The 20,374-nt window shown below is 31.3% G+C and overlaps 1 protein-coding gene and 1 long non-coding RNA gene across 9 annotated transcripts in view; both read left to right on the forward strand.

The window, feature by feature from the left end:
- Positions 1-20,374, forward strand: part of LOC127716064 (arf-GAP with Rho-GAP domain, ANK repeat and PH domain-containing protein 1-like) — a 118,025-nt gene that overhangs the window by 72,816 nt on the left and 24,835 nt on the right. For 5 of the 8 annotated variants that reach the window (XM_052222148.1, XM_052222153.1, XM_052222151.1 and 2 more), the window contains 13 exons: positions 1,473-1,544; positions 5,456-5,564; positions 6,583-6,672; positions 7,615-7,671; positions 10,532-10,577; positions 11,483-11,564; positions 12,206-12,278; positions 13,193-13,210; positions 15,086-15,176; positions 15,681-15,758; positions 16,399-16,533; positions 18,881-18,986; positions 20,019-20,106. In XM_052222148.1, the coding sequence (XP_052078108.1) occupies positions 1,473-1,544; positions 5,456-5,564; positions 6,583-6,672; positions 7,615-7,671; positions 10,532-10,577; positions 11,483-11,564; positions 12,206-12,278; positions 13,193-13,210; positions 15,086-15,176; positions 15,681-15,758; positions 16,399-16,533; positions 18,881-18,986; positions 20,019-20,106 (1,045 nt within the window). The remainder of the gene's footprint in view (positions 1-1,472; positions 1,545-5,455; positions 5,565-6,582; positions 6,673-7,614; positions 7,672-10,531; positions 10,578-11,482; positions 11,565-12,205; positions 12,279-13,192; positions 13,211-15,085; positions 15,177-15,680; positions 15,759-16,398; positions 16,534-18,880; positions 18,987-20,018; positions 20,107-20,374) is intronic. The other 3 variants (XM_052222154.1, XM_052222155.1, XM_052222152.1) reach the window with 2 other exon arrangements.
- LOC127716066 (uncharacterized) lies at positions 7,944-9,643 on the forward strand. The gene is made up of 2 exons (XR_007988744.1): positions 7,944-8,410; positions 8,572-9,643. It is a non-coding gene; the product is annotated as an uncharacterized LOC127716066 (long non-coding RNA).

Genomic DNA, 20,374 nt, shown 5'->3' on the forward strand with positions numbered 1-20,374 from the left:
AGTTCTTACATGAAAGGGCAGGAACCAGACTTTTTACCCCTTTAAGCTTCTGTGACTATGTACTTTTACAGATGCTGTTGTAAACTATGATCTCATTATGAAAATTTAAGAATCTATTTTATTGATGTCTATTTTTAGAAGTTTGTTAAAACTATAAATACTTATGGCAATATGTGCCTACAATTCATACTAGGAGTTAATAAGTAAAAATAAGGCAGCAAAGCTGACAATCTAAGATACTTGCTTGCTTTATGCATGTGCTATTAAAATTTTAACTGAATAAGGAAACAATTGTTAACCACAATTATGCAACCTGAGAAATGATTGGTGTATATAGACTGATAGAATGGTCAATTGGTGTTTATTGCCAACTAGAAAAATGGTTGATTTATGCCTTTTTTTATGATCTTTGCCCAGGCAGAGTCGACAGACAATCAATTTTGATAAATTGTTCCAAAAAATAATACAGATGGACTTCAAACAGGACTTCCCAGCCAGTGACAGGTCTGTTGAGGAATGATATGTATAACGGTATCTTTCTTTATTGAATATACAGGTTATAGACTTTGGATGATGTTATTATATATTCTTCGTTTTCAGTTCTTCTAGCCCTTTCCATAAATCTCATCTTCTGAGTCACTGCACTTGCGGTCATAGAATATTTCATGTAGAATTATCATATTAAGACCCAGAATTTTAACCAATCAAAATACTTGATTTCGTGTTTAGAGCACAAATCTTGTACTCGCAGTATGGAGTAGATTTTTCTGACCGAATATTTTATTATTTATAGATAAATAATTTTAAACAAGTAATTTCTTTTGATGGAAGTAGTATTGATTTTTTGGCAAAGAAGAGTAAATATTTAACCAGAATAATTCAGTCGTATATTCCCCTGATCTAAGATTACAACATTTAACGCCTGAATGCATAGACAAAGAAAAATCGTCAAACAATCATTTTGAATTAGCTCAGGATTTACCTATCTCGATAAAATTGAGCTGACTGCTGATTGGTCGCCTCTCTACAGGGCATCATTCAATATCCACGATTCGTGAAGAGTTTAGGGTGTAAGGAATTCAGGCCCTCGCAAGTAGAAGAGATCAATTACGTGGAGGGACTGAATTATTTGGGTTAGGTTAATATCTAGCATTTTTAATCCCCCCTTTTTTAAAGGAATATTTGGATATAAATAAGTAGGTACTGTAAGAGCCAGTATATGGTCCTCAAATTATAAAATAGTTCAATTTTCTAAAATTTTCAATTTTTTTTCATTTTATTAACCATAGCAATGGCTTTTCATAATATTTTTTTTCAAAACTTCTGATCCACTTCATCAATTGACTTTTGATGGTCAATTTATAGAATTATACAAAAAATTTCAGCATGAATATCTCATTCGATGGTATATTTTGACTTGTTGTATAATTCTTTGCACCTGCTTATATTTGACTATGTGTATCAAACTTCAGGTCAGTACTCAATCTTAATAGAGTACGCCAGTTGTCAGTCAGGAAGAGTATACGCCCAGATAGTATGAAGAGGTTTGTTTAGTTATCTCCCTTTCTGACTAGTTATCTCCCTTTGCTTCCTTTATTATTTACTCTGTATGTATAGCATGTGTTCATGTATTGTTATTTTTTTTTTATCTTAATTATTAACAGTGTATATTGTCTATTGTAATGCTATATATCAGATATTATAAAAATATTCAAGAACTAATTTTTTATGGATTAATGATAATTTTTTTTTTTTTTTTATTCTGGCAGAAATGTTTTTTTTTTTATTTTTCAAATTTGTGATGTGCCCCTGCAATGAAGATTAAAATATAATTAGAGGTTCAAATTTATTATTTATTCAAAAATATAGGACACTTTGTGAAATGAGAACTCATATAAGCATCCAACATCTAAGGATTGTATTCTATTATTCTTAAATGTTTTAAAATTACATAAAATGATACCTTTTCATTTTGAAGAATATAGGAACACAATTTATTCGATAATGCTAATTTCTATTAACAGATAGTTCATTCAGAGATATATAATTTAACAGGATATTGTATCTGGAACATATAATTACCATATATTGTAAAATTGTATTTATGCTAGGCTTAGATGCAGATACAAATATATACTATATGACAGCTTTAATTGAGCAAATAGAATTTATATTCAAGACAATGTCAATGTATTTTTTTTTACTTTAACACTTTAAACTTAATGATTTTAAGAGATGGTAAGAAAAGCATATCATTAAAAAAGATCCTAGAATAGTTTGGAATGTACATGAAACATTTTTCTGAAAATGTTACAGTAATTTTTATACGTATATTTGTATGACGTGGTCGTCGTCATTGTCGTCCGAAGACACATTGGTTTTCGCACTCTAACTTTAGTTTAAGTGAATGGATCTCTATGAAATTGTACCACAAGGTTCAATACCACAAAAGGAAGGTTGGGATTGATTTTGGGGGTTATGGTACCAACAGTTAAGGAATTAGGGGCCAAAAAGAGGCCAAAAATAAGCATTTTTGTAACTTCCAGACATAACTTGTGTGTTAGTGTATGGATCTTTCTGACATTTTACCACAAGGTTCCTTATCACAAAGGAAATGCTGGGATTGATTTTGGGGGTAAGTGCATTAAAATTTTAGGAATTGGGGGCCAAAAAAGGGGCAAAAAACAAGCATTTTTCTAGTTTCATGACAATAACTTGTGTGTTAGTGTATGGAACTTTCTGAAATTGTACTACAAGGTTCCATATCACAAAGGGAAAGCTGGGTTTGAGTTTGGGGGTTATTGCCCTAAACGTTTAGGTATTTGGGGCCAAAAAGGGGCCTACAAACAAGCATTTTTCTAGTTTCCAAACAATAACTTGTGTTCAAGTGTATGGATCTCTCTGAATTTGTACTGCAAGGTACCATACCACAAAGGGAAGGCTGGGATTGAGTTTGGGGATGATGAATCATAAGGGGGTTCAAAAAATCTGGGGGAGGGATTTTTTTTCCTTTTTTTCCTTTTTTTTCTTAAAAATTTTCCATTTTAAATTGGTTATTTCTGATTTATATATAAAAGCAAATAATAATGATATGGTTTGAATAGGTATATTAAAAATCTTTAAGTTCTTAGACCACATTCATTCTGTGTCAGAAACCTATGCTGTGTCAAATATTTAATCACAATCCAAATTCAGTGCTGTATCAAGCTTGAATGTTGTGTCCATACTTGCCCCAACTGTTCAGGGTTCGACCTCTGCGGTCCTATCAAGCTGCGCCCAGCGGAGCATTTTATTTGTTTATGGCAAAATTTCTAGAAACTAACAACTTATAATATTTAGTGTTTTACATGGTATGCTTTCAAATATACCACAAAAGTTTCTAGTATAGAATTAATTTTTGTGTAATTCTACAGAAATGTACAGGAAATTTTAAAAAGTAACTAGTTTAAGTAATACACCTGTCTAGGGTCAATTTTGTAGAGAAAATGGATCTCCATATACTGTGGAATCATTATTATTTATAGGACACCAATTTTTGTGGATTTCGCGTGTCAGGTACACCACAAATTTAAATGTTCAACAAAATACACATTTTCTACAGGCTAAGGTATAAACAGACAAATCAATGAAATCAAATATCAACGAAAATACATGTTTTCCTCAATTCACCAAAAATAAATTAATCCACAGTATGCCTTACTGCTATTTGTAACACATAAATGGTCATTACAGAATTGCCTTTAAAATTTTGGGGTCACAAGAGAAAATGGTTGGTGCCATAAAAAATAGGTCAATAGTTCATGTGTTGCAAATACTCAGGTCAAGCGCCCCAGATTCTCAATATAACAATAAGTAGATATAAGAAGATGTGGTATGAGTGCCAATGAGACAACTCTCCAGCCAAGTCAAAAGGATGAAATAAGGTATATTTCTCCCTCTTTCAATATTTTATTGAGAAAAGTTTCTAACAGTTAAGAGTATATTTAGATTTTTGGAAAAATTGTTAGGAGACTCCCAACTTAATATCTGCAGAGTAATCACCTGGGCATTTGTTCGTCAATTACAATAATAGAAACTTGTTCATTATGTTATGGAAAAATGTGACATGAAGGCCATACGATACGGTGACCTATAGTTGTTAACTTCTGTCATTTGGTGGAGAGTTGTCTCATTGGTAATTATACCACATCTTCTTATTTTTATATTGAATGAAATGAGATCCTTTCAACAGTAATTTTTACTGTGAGTTACTGCATGAAATACTTATGAAAATGGTATGAAGTACTAATTTACTAATTATGGTAATTGTGTGAAAATTAAATTTCTACACTGTCAGTTCTACTAACATGTGATTTATATCCCATTAATACACATATGATAGTGTTGGATGCAATAATACTAATATAAAGAGTTGTGAATGTGAATGTTTTTGAAAAAAATTTCAGAATGCTAAAAAACTATAGTTAGCATTGAAAAAGTAGTGCATTGATTGCTAAAAATAATGACTGGCAGCTGTATTGATTGAGTATTTGAGGGAGTAAACTCTGGATTTTACTGTCACAAATTTAATTTTCTAATAACACATACACTAGCTGAGCCAAAGAAATAGCTATTTGTGATAATAATATATTCTATTGATGTCTACATTTAAATAAAGTAAATGTACTGCAATCTTCTAGTTATTGCAGCATCAGAATTGTTAATCAAATGTATTGGAAAGTTCATCAGCGTTATGATGCTGTCCTTAGTTCGAACACTAAAACATGTATTTCTCCCAAAAACTAAATTGTTATCCGTCAAATCATAGTCAACATTGGAATAATAGGATAAGAATTATTCTCATTTATCCTTAATGTTTTAAATCTACTATGAACAATTATTATGCATTATTATCATGATTATATTATTGAATTCTTTTTCTAAAAAATAGAACAAAATAAAAAATAACATGAGACACCACACAAGAAAAGGTTTCAGTCTGGCTGATTTATAAGTCAGTCTGGTGAGAGAAACAAACATATTTTTATTTGGCCTTAACCATTGAAAAGTTGTAAAGAATATCATCACAGAGATTTATTTTTTATGCCCCACTTACGATAGTAGAGGGGCATTATGTTTTTCAGTCTGTGCATCCGTTCGTTCGTCCGTCCGTCCGTCCCGCTTCAGGTTAAAGTTTTTGGTCAAGGTAGTTTTTGATGAAGTTGAAGTCCAATCAACTTGAAACTTAGTACACATGTTTCCTATGACATAATCTTTCTAATTTTAATGCCAAATTAGAGTTTTTACCCCAATTTAACGGTCCACTGAACATAGAAAATGATAGTGCGAGTGGGGCATCCGTGTACTATGGACACATTCTTGTTTTATTGAAGTACAATAATTATCCTTAAAATTTTTTTCTAGAACAAAATTTGGTTGTAGTTTTTAAATATGTATGATTTTTTTGTAATTGTAGATACCCTAATGCCTTTGAGTTGAGTACAAGAAAAACTAACAACAGAACTTACCTGTTTGCTGCCACTACACCTGAGGAAAAGATGACATGGATGAGAACACTTACTAAGGTACTTAAAAATTCCCATTTACTGTTGCCTTTTTCATGGGATTGATTGATTGTTGGTGTTTTAATATCATTTTCAGCACGCTTTATCATGGCTGCCCTTTTTTATTAGTAGAAGAAGCCTGAGTACCTTGACAGAACCATAGAGTGCAGGAAAACTGGCAATTATAGTCAACACACCTTGCCACAGTACAGTTTGAACTAACATGCTCAGTATTAACAGGCTAGTGATCACTGTAAAGGAACTACTTAGACCACATGGCCACCATGACCCCCATTTGCATGGGAAGATAAAGTACAGCCAGCTCTTCCTTTAATGGAAAAGCTTTTTTTTTCTTTTTTTTTTTTTTTTTAGATCAAATGAACTTGATGAAACTGTTTTTGACAGATACCTGCAGAGACTCTTTACTTCTGTGCTAATCAGTACGTCCAGCTTTTAGGGGAAGTCATTTTACATTTGGTCCTTATGGGTATTGTAAATTCAGAAATTATTTCGATGTTTTTTTTAATGCAAAAAATGTGAGTGTATTGTAGTGTATTGCAGAAAAAAAATCTGTCAGCACAAATTGTATGATGGACAAGTAATGATGATCCTCTATTTATCAACATATTTTTATTTGTGCCTGTTTTATGCCCACAATATCTTTGTTTACTGTTATTCAACTTATTTTTGCTGATACTTAATTTTGCTTTTAAGCCCTTTCTATCACATTTTGCTGCAATTTAATTTCATGATTTTCATTGAATAAGGGAAGATCCAACTTTTACATATTCATGACTATTTATATCCACATTATTTTTCTACTCATGAAAGTTGCAAAAAAAAAGTTGGTTTTCAGTGGCCTTCGGCTGTTATCTGCTCTATGGTCGGGTTGTTGTCTCTGACACATTCCCCATTTCCATTCTCAATTTTATAGTATATCTTTCTTTTTGCTTTTGAAAAGTTATTGAATAGAGCATGTATATATAAAACATTTGCATATATAAATACATGAATAGATAAAATTTTATTTTTTTTGCAGTTGTTTTGTCCTATACATTTTATTAAAGAAATACATGACAAGGAGTTTTCATTGGCAGGGAATTTCTACATGAAGGCAGGGGTTGCTTCGGTAAGTAAACAGTGGTAAAATATTTCTACATAAACGCTCAGTTTGCCTCATTGAGTATATATTAAACAGCGAGTTGTCCTCCCTTTTTCAAACTTTGATAACTTTGCCATCCATCATAATGATAAAAAATTGAAGAAATTTAAACATGCAGGTCAATGTTTTTTTTCACTGTCAATTTAAACATTTTAAACGAGGAAGCAGCTTTTACTTGCATGGGAGTTTTTGAGAATCATATGACTAAAGGGTAAATTGGGTATGTGCCAATGAGACAGCAACCCAACAACAACAAAAAACCAAAAAGACTCCTTAGTAGTCAAAACACAGTTTTAAACGATATTCAAGAATCTATACATTATGCCAAGCTATAAATTGTAATGCTTTTTATGCCCCTGCAACTGAAAGTTAGGGGGCATATTGTTTTACCCCTGTCTGTCTGTCTGTCCGTCCTTCCGTTTGTCCTTCCATCCAACCCATTATGAGTATACAGCTATTCCAGATAACTCCTCCTACAGTTGGAATGCTGGGAAGTTTTCACTTTGCTGGCTGTTTGAACATATATTGAAGGTATGCATGTGGTCAGGGTTTTGATTTTTATTAATATTTACTCTTGGGAGATAGTTGAACTTTGTCATTTTTAGATATATATACTTGCATAAGAGATGCATAGCATTTCCAGAAAACTGCTCCTACAGTGAACCATAGACCTATGTGCTCCCATGCTCAACTTTGTGTATTTTAAAAAAACCTTTGCATCTGCGGGGGCATCATTTGTGTCTCCCAGACACAATAATATCTCAAAGAAAGTCCTACATTGACTTATTATAATACAGTTACTTCAGAATGGAGTGCCAGGGCATCACTTTGTCTATTTTTTTTTTTAAATCCAAAACAGCCTAAAGTAAAAATGAATTTCTTAAAATATCTGTTGTTATATTATTTCAGGAATGGCAGAAAACATGGATACTTGTAGATAGAAAGGTTGTGAGATATTTAGATGATGTAAGTTCATTATCATTAGAACTCAAATTGTTTTCTTTGCAACTGATGTACATGAATTATGCATGTGCTGCCTTTAATTGAAAGTGCCTTGAGTGGTTACATGTAACAGTATTCTTCAGTGGGTTGGGTAATAAGGAGTTTTATTGAAAGTCATGATTGATATGCCATTAGAAACAATTTAAAAAAAATTATATTTGAAAAATAAACAATACTTCAAAACATAGCATTAGATTAATTATTGTTACAAAAAACATAAACCATAACAAACAGTTTTTATACGGCCGCAAAAAAATTTTTGTGGTCGTATATTGGTATGACGTTGGCGTCGTCGTCGTCGTCGTCGTCGTCCGAATACACATTAGTTTTCGCACTCTAACTTTAGTTTAAGTGAATGGATCTCATTGAAATTTTACCATAAGGTTCAATACCACAAAAGGAAGGTGGGGATTGATTTTGGGGGTTATGGTACTAACAGTTAAGGAATTAGGGGCCAAAAGGGGCCAAAAATAAGCATTTTTGTAACATCCAGACATAACTTGTGTGTAAGTGTATGGATCTCTCTGACATTGTACCACAAGGTTCCATATCACAAAGGGAATGCTGGGATTGATTTTGGGGGTAATTGTCTCCAAATTTTAGGAATTAGGGGCCAAAAAGGGGCAAAAAACAAGCATTTTTCTAGTTTCATGACAATAACTTGTTTGTAAGTGTATGGATCTTTATGAAATTGTACTACAAGGTTCCATATCACAAAGGAAATACTGGGATTGATTTTTGGGGTAATTTCCTCCAAATATTAGGAATTAGGGGCCAAAAAGGGGCAAAAAACAAGCATTTTTCTAGTTTCATGACAATAACTTGTTTGTAAGTTTATGGATCTTTATGAAATTGTACTACAAGGTTCCATATCACAAAGGGAAGGCTGGGATTGATTTTGGGGGTTTTCCCTCAAAATTTTAGTAATTAGGGGCCATAAAAGGGCAAAAAAAACATGCATTTTTCTAGTTTCAGGACAATAACTTGTGTGTAAGTGTATGGATCTTTATGAAATTGTACTGCAAGGTTCCATATCACAAAGGGAAAGCTGGAATTGAGTTTGGGGGTAATTGCCCTAAACTTTTAGGAATTTGGGGCCAAAAAGGGGCCAAAAAACAAGCATTTTTCTAGTTTCCAGACAATAACTTGTGTTCAAGTGTATGAATCTCTCTGAAATTGTACTGCAAGGTACCATACCACAAAGGGAAAGCTGGGATTGAGTTTGGGGGCGATGAATCATAAGGGGGTTCAAAAAATTGGGGGGGGGATTTTTTTTTTCCTTTTTTTTCTTTAACATTTTCCATTTTAAATTGGTTATTTCTGATTTATATATAAAAGCAAATAATAATGATATGGTTTGAATAGGCATACATGTGAACCTCCCGACGGGAGTACAATAATCCCGTTTTCAGGGGTCTCCTCCTCCCCTCCCGTTGAAAAAATCCTGTGTATGAAATTTTTCATGAATGAAAAATTTCTGCCCAACATAACATCTCAGGCATCTGGTGTAACTGACATTACCTGAAGTTATATTTTACCTGTAAATCAATTAACATGCATAATTATATGGCTTCACTTGTCAGCTTGGGTGTCAAACATACTGGTAAGCAACGATTTTTACCTCAGGCTAACTGCCGTTGTGTAACAAAAACTGTGTATTTATTGGGTTACTTCCCTTGATTTATCCTGTTTTAAGTTACTTTCCTTTTAATAATGAAAATTTTTAAAAGAATATAAATAAAATATAAATTGATCAAATAATCATAAAGGATGGTTATTAAATGATTTTAAATGTCTTAGGACAAATAAAAAAATAATAATTTGAAAATTATTTGAGGATTCTATACTTCCTTTTAAGGCTTAAATTGAAATTTATATAATAACTATGACCCTAACTTTACAGATAGAATGAATTTCTGAGTTTGCAAATAAAAACTATTTGCAAGAGAAAAAAAAAAAAATAAGAACTATTTGCAGACAGCTAAACAAATGTTCTGGTTGCAATGATTGTTTTATAGAATATGAAGTAAAAAATTTAAAGAACATACTGGAAAAAAACAATGTTAGATTGAACATGTAGAATATAAAGATGGAGAAACTTTATAAGTACAAGGGTACTATAAACATAATAAATTGGTTGGAAAGTTGAAGAAAACACACTTTAAAAGACCATTTTTACAGCACACGGTTACATTTACAACAAAATTAATGTCGATTAAAAACCTCCTGATCTGAGTCCTAATCTCCTGACCAAAATTTCCCAATCTCCTGATCTGAGTTTCACAGTCCATCACATGTATGAATAGGTAAATTGAAAATTTTTAAGTTCTTAGACCACTTTCATTCTGTGTCAGAAACCTATGCTGTGTCAAATATTTAATTACAATCCAAATTCAGTGCTGTATCAAGCTTGAATGTTGTGTCCATACTTGCCCCAACTGTTCAGGGTTCGACCTCTGCGGTCGTATCAAGCTGCGCCCCAGCGGAGCATTTTATTATTCATTAAAAGCATTTATTAGAATTTGAAATCATCAAGTTTGACAATTTTTATTTTTAAGTTTTTTATTCAGATATATGTTGCTAAACAGTATATATCAGTTCTCCGAGAATAATAAATATTGGAAATATTGGAAATAAATTACTTATGATTAAATTTTATGGAGATATTTACTAAAAATAAATTATTTTAATTATAGGGATAAAGGTGATATCTTATATGGTTGATGCCTCATTGTGAAATCTATATACATATCTAGCTAGTTCTAAGTTAAGAGAATATGATAAATATACAAATATTTACTGATGCAAAATGTTTTGTTTACAGGAACAAAAGTTACTAGAAATAGATCTCAGAAAAGTTTCTAATATTCGTAAGTTTACAATTATGGTTTTTTTTTGCTCATCGAAGATCTTTCTACTTTTAAAACAGGCCTGTATTTCACAAAAATATTACGACAAAAATTGGTCGGAAGTATGCTGAATTGTTCATTGTTACAATCAATATTAGTTGTAAGATTTTTTGGGAAATACAGACAAGGGCTCCAGATACTGAGTAGGGGAATTTTTTGACAGTTGAATTTTACTCAATTATTTATTAAAGTGATTTATATAATTACATGGTATTTTGTGAAGTTGAGGCTAAAGCAAATGAGAAATGATTACATAAGTAGTACAACTGAAAAGTTTAATGGTTCAAAAATACAAAACACAATAAATTGCTTGTTAAATTTCCAAGCTACAGATTAGATTTTTTCATTGTTAAAAACATCACAGCATGATTTTTTTGTGGACTTGAAAATTACATGTATGAACAACAAAAGTCAATTTCATTGAATAAAGTTAGTATATTCAAACACCAATAGGATATCTTTTTAATAGTAATTATTTTAACAGAGGTTACAAATTGCAGAAAATACTGCTATAATACCTGTATGTTCATTTTTCAATCTGATTGAAATATATATTCTGTGTCTTCCCTAACAAGGATCTGACAACATTCCTTTATACTTTTTGTTTTCAAAACATTTTGGTGTCCTCTAGTGTTGCAGTTATCATACTCACACCTTACAAAAATTTGAGGCCAAAGTTTTATTGGCTGATGTAATAATTACCAGAACAGAAAGTAGAATGGAGTGTTGTCAGATCCTTGTAAGTGAAGCATGGACACAGGATCTGTGTTTTAATTATATTGGTTCATTTTATTAGAGGCTTTCCTGTTATCTCTTGTTTTTTTTTCTTAATAAAATGAAATTTATATAATTTCACTTCATTTCAGAATATGTTGAGCATGTGGCAGGTCAACCATGTCCCTATGCTGCAGAGAGTGGCAAATGTTTTACCATAGATATTCCAGGAAGGTAAGTTTTTGACTTGGGGCGTTGAAGGGGAGGGGGCGGGGGGTAAATTGCTGAGACATTGTGTACCCCACCTTTTTCATACATTTTGAATATTAAACAAAAAAAAACGTACCCTATCATATATTTTTTGACAAATATTTGCTCAAAGCTATCATGCTTACGCAATTTCATGGAGAGATGAATAATAGCTATATATATAGATATGACAATTATCTGATGCATTTATAACGACTGCAGCTTTAATCGCATCTGGGGAAAAAAAATCGACATTTGAATAATTTTTAGATACTTATGATTCAATCAGCAACCTTGTCATATATCAGGAGGCTCCAAAATTTATCTATTCCAGTGGCTCTTCGACTCATCATTATCAATATTAATAATTAATATTATTCAAATTACATAGCAAGTGTCACTTGAATGACAGCAAAGTTGTACAAAAACAAATTTTTAAAATCACGCGTGAGAAAAGTGTTGAATTTGGGAAAAATGAGAGAAAGATAAAAAGTATAACATTTGTAAACTGACTTTCATTTACTTAAGGATACACATACAATATTTTATCATACTATACTTTGAATGATTTTTGTAATTTATTCAAAATCTACATTATAGTTTGAGATGACAACTTTACATTTTAGGTCGCTGTACTTCCAAGCAGATTTACAACGAGATACAGAAAGACTTTATGAAGCATTTGGAAACAGTATGAAGGTATAATAAGTTTTATATGTTAATATAAACTAAGAAATGCTTAAAAAGTAAGCTAAAATTCTATCCTTAGATCATATATGTTAAGCCTTAAATTGTAACATATTAAGGGATGAAAATCCGTTTTTATTAGATTGAGAATGAAATAGGGATAAGAGGAACCATTTTTTTTTGTTAATCGGGGAGAAACATTTTTGATAAAGATTTTCTGCTGAAGAAAAGAAGATTTTATACTTAATCCATCAACACTGTCACAAGTAAATGAATTGAGGTCTACCATTAAAAAGTCATTAGAATTAAGGATAAGGAACTCTGGTACAGGATTAATATGGTTGTATATATGAATTTGGTTTTTAGATGCTTTTTTATATACTTTAGAAACATTAGCTTTTAATGGAATGTTATTTTTTGTAGGTTAAAACTTCATTGAGGTTTTCCGATAAAAAACGAATTAGAACCTCAACACAAATTTTTGATAATTTTCTTTCCATTTGTTTATGAGATCACAGGAATTTCTGCATGAACAAATGTGGAGGAATAGCAGATTTTAACAGTAATTGAACCTTTCCTAACATTGTGGATTTCATTTAAAAATAAAAGAATGTTTGGTCCAAACAGCTTTGACACCACAAATTTTTAACTGATTAATTACTTGTTTTTATTGAGAATTCTTTTCATCCCATAATTTCTTTTAAGAGTAACACCCCCTTTTTTATTGTAGTTATTAAACCATTTGTTAAAGACATTTCAGCCACATGACCAAATGATATTGTTTAGTAGCTTGTCCTTATGACCTCTGAACTGTACTTTGACCAGATAGGCATATAATGTATTAATATTGATCTAATAAAATATATAATTTATGAAACTTATAAGAGGCATATTTGAAAATATGGTAATGGCTAATTTCTAATCAGATTTATAAATTAAGAAGGGTAAGTTATAAAATTTCTTTGTTATTTTCTTAGAATGAAATTAACATAAATTATGGGTAAAGGTATTCAATTGTTTTGTCATTTTTTTAGAATGAAAATATTTTTTTTTTCTATCTATATTTTTGCTAATTTACACTACTAAGATTTGTATATGATAATTGCATCATTATCTTTTTTTTTGCATGGTGACCTTTACAGCATGAATGATTCATGTGTTAGATCATGACATTTGAGTCAGTTGTTTTATAGGCTGATGATGAAAGCAAAACAGGATGTGCATATTCTGTCAACACTCAGTCCTGCTCTATTTGTAGTTCATTCTATTCCCACATTTTGCTCTCTACATTTTCATCTTCATAATGAATTTACATGATTTTAACATTTTGCCTCTTTTTATTTTACAATTTGTTTATTTGTAAATGTTACAAAAGCTGTTTGAAAAATTGTTAGCTGTTAAAATTAAAGTTATCTTTGTTACTTAGGTTACCTGATCTGAGTAATAAGTATTTTTATTTCAATGGCTAACAAATTTCCATGAGCTCTTGTAACGATTTTTGTAGAAATGTGCACTCTCGGAAAATTGATTGACACATGAATTGATATAAAGGAGGAGTTTAAATCTTATATAGATATAAGAAGATGTGGTATGAGTGCCAATGAGACAACTCTCCATCCAAGTCACAAGGTATAAAAAGTTAACAATTATAGATCAAAGTACTGCCTTCAACACGGAGCCTTGGCTCACACCGAACAGCAAGCTATAAAGGGCCCCAAAAATGACTAGTGGAAAACAATTCAAACAGGAAAACCAAGAGTCTAATCTATGTAAAAAACAAGAAACACCTATGAACCACATCAACAAACGACAACCACTGAACATCAGGTTCTTGACTTAGGACAGGTGCAAACAAATGCAGCGGATTTAAACATTTTAATAGTCGCCAACCTTCACCCTACCTGAAACAATAGTGTAACATCACAACATAGAAAGACAACCAACAGATTTTTAGTTTTTCTAGTTTGCTTTGAATTACTAGTTTTTAATTCTTAACATTTTCTAAAATGTTGCAAACAAATTCTATGCATCAGTCTATCAGTAATGCTTTGAGAGACTTGGATTAATACCAATTGTTAGTGTAGTTAAAATAGAATGTATTATTTCAAACGTTTGTTCGCTTATAAATTCAAATACTTAACATTTTAATTTTAACTGAATTTAAAAAATGGGTCGGTCAGATTTGTATGTTGAAGAAAAACAGACAATACACACTGGCAAATAGAAAACAACATGAAAAGACAAACAACAGTCAATAAAAACCTAAAATTAAGCATCATGAACCCTAACAAAATGGGAGACTAAGGTTTGAGCAAAAAACTCTCATAAAAAAGGAGGGGTTGATCTGTGGTACTATGTATTGAAGGGTCAGCAGTTCCTGATCCTTCAGGACAGTCTTCAAGTATTTAATGTCAATTTCAGCACAATTGATTGTGATGGCCAGTTTTTTTGGTGGAAAAAGCCGATTGCCTGGAGAGAACCAAAAACCTTCAATCTACAAGTACAAAATCTGGGGATGTTATAGAAATTATGATATTTGGAAAGCATGATCCAGATGAACAATGAATGCACAAATGGGCAGCCATAGAAAAAAATAATGTTAAATTCGGTTATTTGAAGCCTGATTTGAGTTGAATTGTAAATGTTTTCTTGATATGAATTGACATTGATTCATAGTTAGAAATGTTCATGTATGAAACTTCTAATCCTATCACCGACATAAACATATTATATAGGATTTTCAAATACACCTATGTTATAAAAGGGACCTGGTTTAGACAATTTTTTCTCTATTAAACTCAGATTGTTTTACATTGTAGGGAGGAGGTCCAACAATAGAGGATCAGCAATTAACACCAGAGAATGTCCCTGTTATTGTCCATAAATGTATTAAATTTATTGAGGATAATGGTAAGTTGGATGGAAAGCAAAACAAAATGAGCAAATCGTGAAAATAGGATGAGGATCGTCAAGGGATACTTTTTTTTCAAGTCTAGATCTTATTTTGCAGCGATTTATTTTTTTTTCGATTTTCAACCTTTAAGTCGTTGATGAATTCATACAAGGAGAGATCAACAATTTATATTCAAATTATTTTTCTATTAAAAGTCGCATAAATAGATTGCTCATGATTATGTTTTGGTTTTGAGGTAAGTGGAGAGACATAAAATACGACTATATTTTTTTTGGCCTAAGATACCATCAACTAAAGTACTCAGAAAAAAAAAGTTTTTAAATTACAAAAGTTAGTGTTAAATTTCTACTCTAAAAGTTTAAACAAAATTATAAACTAAAAGAAATTCACCTGATATCTTGTATGCATTGACAATGACAGTTTACTGTACAGATTGACAATGACAGTTTACTGTACAGATTGACAATGACAGTTTACTGTACAATTCTTTTTATATTTAGGTTTTAAAGATGAAGGTGTATATAGACTAGCTGCTCAGGATTCTAAAATACAGAATGTGTTGTCACGGTTTTTAGCAGGTAAATATATTGTAAATTCAGACATTATTGCAATGTTTTTGTTCATGAGAAAAGTAGTATCCTGTATCAGTTTCGCAATGATAAAAACTCGCATTTACAATTTCAGAAGTGATTTTACTTTACAAAATTTTTACAATTACATTAATTAGATCTCACATTTTTACCAGTAATCTGTGATTCGCAATTATAAATGCTAGCAATGATTTCTGAGTTAACAGTGGGTATTCTTATCAAGGTAAAATAATGGATTCACGGTTCATTTTTAGTTTCTAGCAGATAAGAATATGCAGTTTATATTCATTATTTGATCAAGTTTTGTCAAGCTAATTCATTAAAATTTTCATTCATAGAAAAACATTATCAAAGTTCGAAATCCGATGCACAACTGTAAACGATTTTTCCGGTTCTTGATAAACTGAGAAATTTATAATATATTTTTGATATAAATGAATAGAGATTAGAGGAAAATGTCAATGACTCAAAAAACCTTAAGACTTTTAGGGGTCAACATCATTTCTTCCAAAATAGACAAGTGTCTATACAATATGTCAAGCCCTAGATTATCCTCAGTTTAAAAAAGTCATGAATATATTAAAAAGATCTGCGATCAGTACCTAATTTAGCATATTTATTTTTTCAGATGCACATAGCTTAAGTTTACGAATGGATTTACACTCAGTGAATGAGGTTGCTAATTGTTTAAAGAGATTCTTTCGACAGCTGAAAGATCCATTGTTTACAAAGATAGCTTACCAAGACTGGATCAAATGTGCAGGTAGGCTCAGGGGTTAAAAAATCCACTAGCCCGACGCCCGGGACTACAGCATTTAGGCCTTGGGCAATCAAAACTTGTAACCCAATATGCCCGATGGACTAGTACCAAAATATTCTTGGCGTTTCCAAATTAGAAAGTGGAAAATCCCCTCGTCACTATTCTATCTCAGCCAATCAGATTCAACTACGTCATCCAGGATTCCAAGAATTTGAACTGATTTTGTATGTTTTAAAAAATAGAACAAATAACTCTGGGTGGACCGGTACGTATCATGTATTGGTCGCCATTCCCGTTCTTTCAATATCGATTTGTCAGTACAGGGTGGGGGTATTGTACATTGCTTATGCAACCAGAGAAATATAATGTAAACTGATTGTACCTCCTTCTGAATAATTTATTGCAATATACATGTAAATCCTCTTTGACAGGAGAAATCTGACTTTTGTCAGATATAATTTTGTAACGTGCATGACCACATGTTATGGACGCCATTTTGTTTTGTTTACATACTGTGAAGAAGCCTCGAGAACCATGACCTTAACATTAACAGTCTTCAGAAAACTTAAACTTGATGCAATAATATTTTATCAATCATGATAATCTTCATTGATATTCAAATAAATTTGATTTTTAAAGAAATAAAATATATAACAAATACAATTTCAGTTTAGAGACTGTACTCAGTTTGAAATCTATTTATAGCCCACAATTAGTACCTGTGATTAATGTAAATATGGATATTACTTCGTTTATAAAACAAATATAAAAGACACAAACTATGGATGGTTGATATTTATTCACATGAATATTTCAGGTCATTTGATTTATTTTAATAAATATAGGATTTAAAAATTGAAAACAAATATGAGCATTGCATAACCAGCTGATAATTCTTTTACACAAATGTGATGATGTATCTGATAAAAATCACTCCAATCCTTTTATATATACATGTATAGCAGTGGTCAAGGCTTGTACCAACTCGGGATTTGATCAACTCATTATTGCAGAATATTCAATGAAGATACATTTATCAACTAATTGAATATATATATCGGGTAATGGGATATTTTTTGCTGACATAATTTTTGGGTATCCGATTTGCCGAAGTCTACTGTACAACGAGTTTATAAAATTCATTGTATTATACAGCAAACTCTGAATTTGTAAGGCATACTTGGGCTAGCAGGTCAGTTTTGATGGGCTAGCAGTTCTTCCAACAGGGCTAGTAAAATCCTGCTACCAATTAGCCCTGGGCTAGTGAGCTGTAACAAAATTTTTTAACCCCTGAGGCTAGGTACCAGTTTAGGATTGTTATTAAACCAATTAAGGAGGATAGTACTAGTTTCATTTGGCTAAGAAATTCAGGTAGAGGAGTAGGATGATAAGGCCCTAATATGTCCCATGTTTCTAGAGGCCCCTCATGGGGGTGTCCCAAGTAATCACAATCACAAATTTTTTGCCAATATAATCACATAATCATTAATTATTTTTTTAAACAAGATAATAAAAAAATCAAAAATACAGTCCTAGATTATCAAATGATCAAATAATCATGAAATATTTGGTCTGGTAATCAAATAATTACTATAAAAACGGCCAAGTAATCACATAACCAAAAACCCCATGAGGAGGCTCTTTCTAGCTAATATTTCAAATAATGTTTTACTGACCATCATCATAATGAATTATAACTAAAACAATGACTAGATAGGAAATAGGTCTCTTTGATGTTTGTGAATAAGACTTCTTTTAAAGTCAAGAATAGTACAAATTTTGATTTTTCATGAAAATTCAGTGAAAATGAGTTAATTTCCGTTGGTTTTGGGACTGGAAACCTTTGGCTCAGACCTCAATGAAAAGTATCTTTTGACTTCATGTTTGTTGTAAAAAGTTCCATATCTGACTTGATAGATTTAGTGCTCTATGTTTCCTAGACCTTAACATGGTTAATATCCAGATAACGTATTCAACTTTCACCTAAACTCTCTATTTTTGGCCTATTTCTGGTGTAAATGTTAATGCTTTATAAGAAAAGCTTAGCAAAAATGATAATATTTCATTCCTTATATGTCTATTCATAAACATGAAATACCTTTTATCTTGAAATAATGGACTTCATATTCAGGGCCAAATATGTTCCTTTTCTTTGGTCAATTAAGCTACAAAAATTAGACGTAATTGCTAATTAATAAGCTATCAGTCACAGCACTTTGAAATAAATTGTTCATTGCATACATAAAAATTCCACCCATATTCAACTTTATTTATACTTAATCATCTGCAATGGTAGAATCAAGATTGATAGATTGCACAGCGTGTATACTTTATATTACTTATTTTATAGCTATGGAGAGTGTTGAATCCAAACTGTCCTTCTATAAGTTCCAACTGAATCAATTACCCCTGGTCAACAAATGTACAGTGAAGAAGCTAATGCTACATCTAGCCTGGTATGTATGTACAGTATTAAATTAGTTCACACATATAGTTTTTTTATTTGTAAAGTTATATACCACATTTCCTTTTTGGTTCCATAAAAGTGATTATTTAATCATGTGACATACTTTTGGTTGCCAAAAGACCTGAGAAGCCTTGTAAATGAATTCAACAACATTTAATTATTAGCACCCAATTTTGGATGAATACTTTAAATTTAGAAATTTTTGCATGCATTTTTTTTACCATTATTGAACAATAAACAAACATGGGAGTTTGATTATTGTGATTTCAGTGATTATTGTGATTTCTGTGATTATTGTGATTTCATTGATTATTGCGATTTAAGGAAATGCTGAATACACATTATACTATTATTATTTTAGATGAGAGGTTTTTTTTTGAAAAACCATCTTTTTGCAACTTTTTCAATGATAAAAACATCACAAAAATTTCTGAATTTACACTATAAGCTTTGAGACATCTCGACAAGATTCCTAAATTGATACAAATACATCAACTAATGGAAGTGTTGACCTAGGGGCTTTAATAATAATAGTCCATTCTTCCTTTAATATCTCAACAGATACAACCTAAACCATCTTAAAATGGTTGCATTGGTAAGTATTCAAAGAAAAATTAATACATTTTCATCAAAACAGGACTTATGAAAAGCTGACTATGTGGTATGGGTTTTGTTCATTGTTGAAGGCCAATTTTTGCTAGTTATAATAGTAAGCTAGCCTAATTTAGTCTTTATATCGATTAACTACTTATTGATTGATTTTTGGTGTTAAACACCACTTTTAGCACTACATGTATTGGCTTCATAGTGGCAGCCAATTTTATTGATGGAGGAAGCTGGACTGTCCATAGAGAACCACATCATGTGTACTTCAAGATGTTAAAATACCCATATCTACGGACATGAACCTATATAAATTATAGTATTTTCATGGATATTTGAAATTGTGGTTTTGCAAAGTCTACATACATGCCTGTAGTAAATGTGGAACTTTTTATTGATGTTATTTGTTTAATTTCAGTTTGTCCACTTACAGTGCAGAGAACAAGATGGACATAAAGAATATTGCCTTGGCATTTGGTTCAACATTAATGAAAGGTGGGGCTGAGGTAAGGTATAAAAATGTCATTATATCTTAAGGTCAAGTTACAGTAAATGGACTATGTAACAGATTTTGGTAAAATTTTGCATACAGCTTTTGGCTCGTTGAACTATAACTGAAAATTGAAAAAATAATTTATTTATCTTTTTTATCTTCTGAAATATTACTGATTGAAATCTTTCAAAATAGATGAACATTTGTATAGAAAGCACAAGATTCTGTTTTAATGATGTGAAATAATGATAGGGTCACTGACTTCGTTTTTACGGTATACA

The sequence above is a fragment of the Mytilus californianus genome, unplaced genomic scaffold, assembly GCF_021869535.1.
Source record: "Mytilus californianus isolate M0D057914Y unplaced genomic scaffold, xbMytCali1.0.p SCAF_9, whole genome shotgun sequence".
NCBI classification, from domain to species: domain Eukaryota; kingdom Metazoa; phylum Mollusca; class Bivalvia; order Mytilida; family Mytilidae; genus Mytilus; species Mytilus californianus.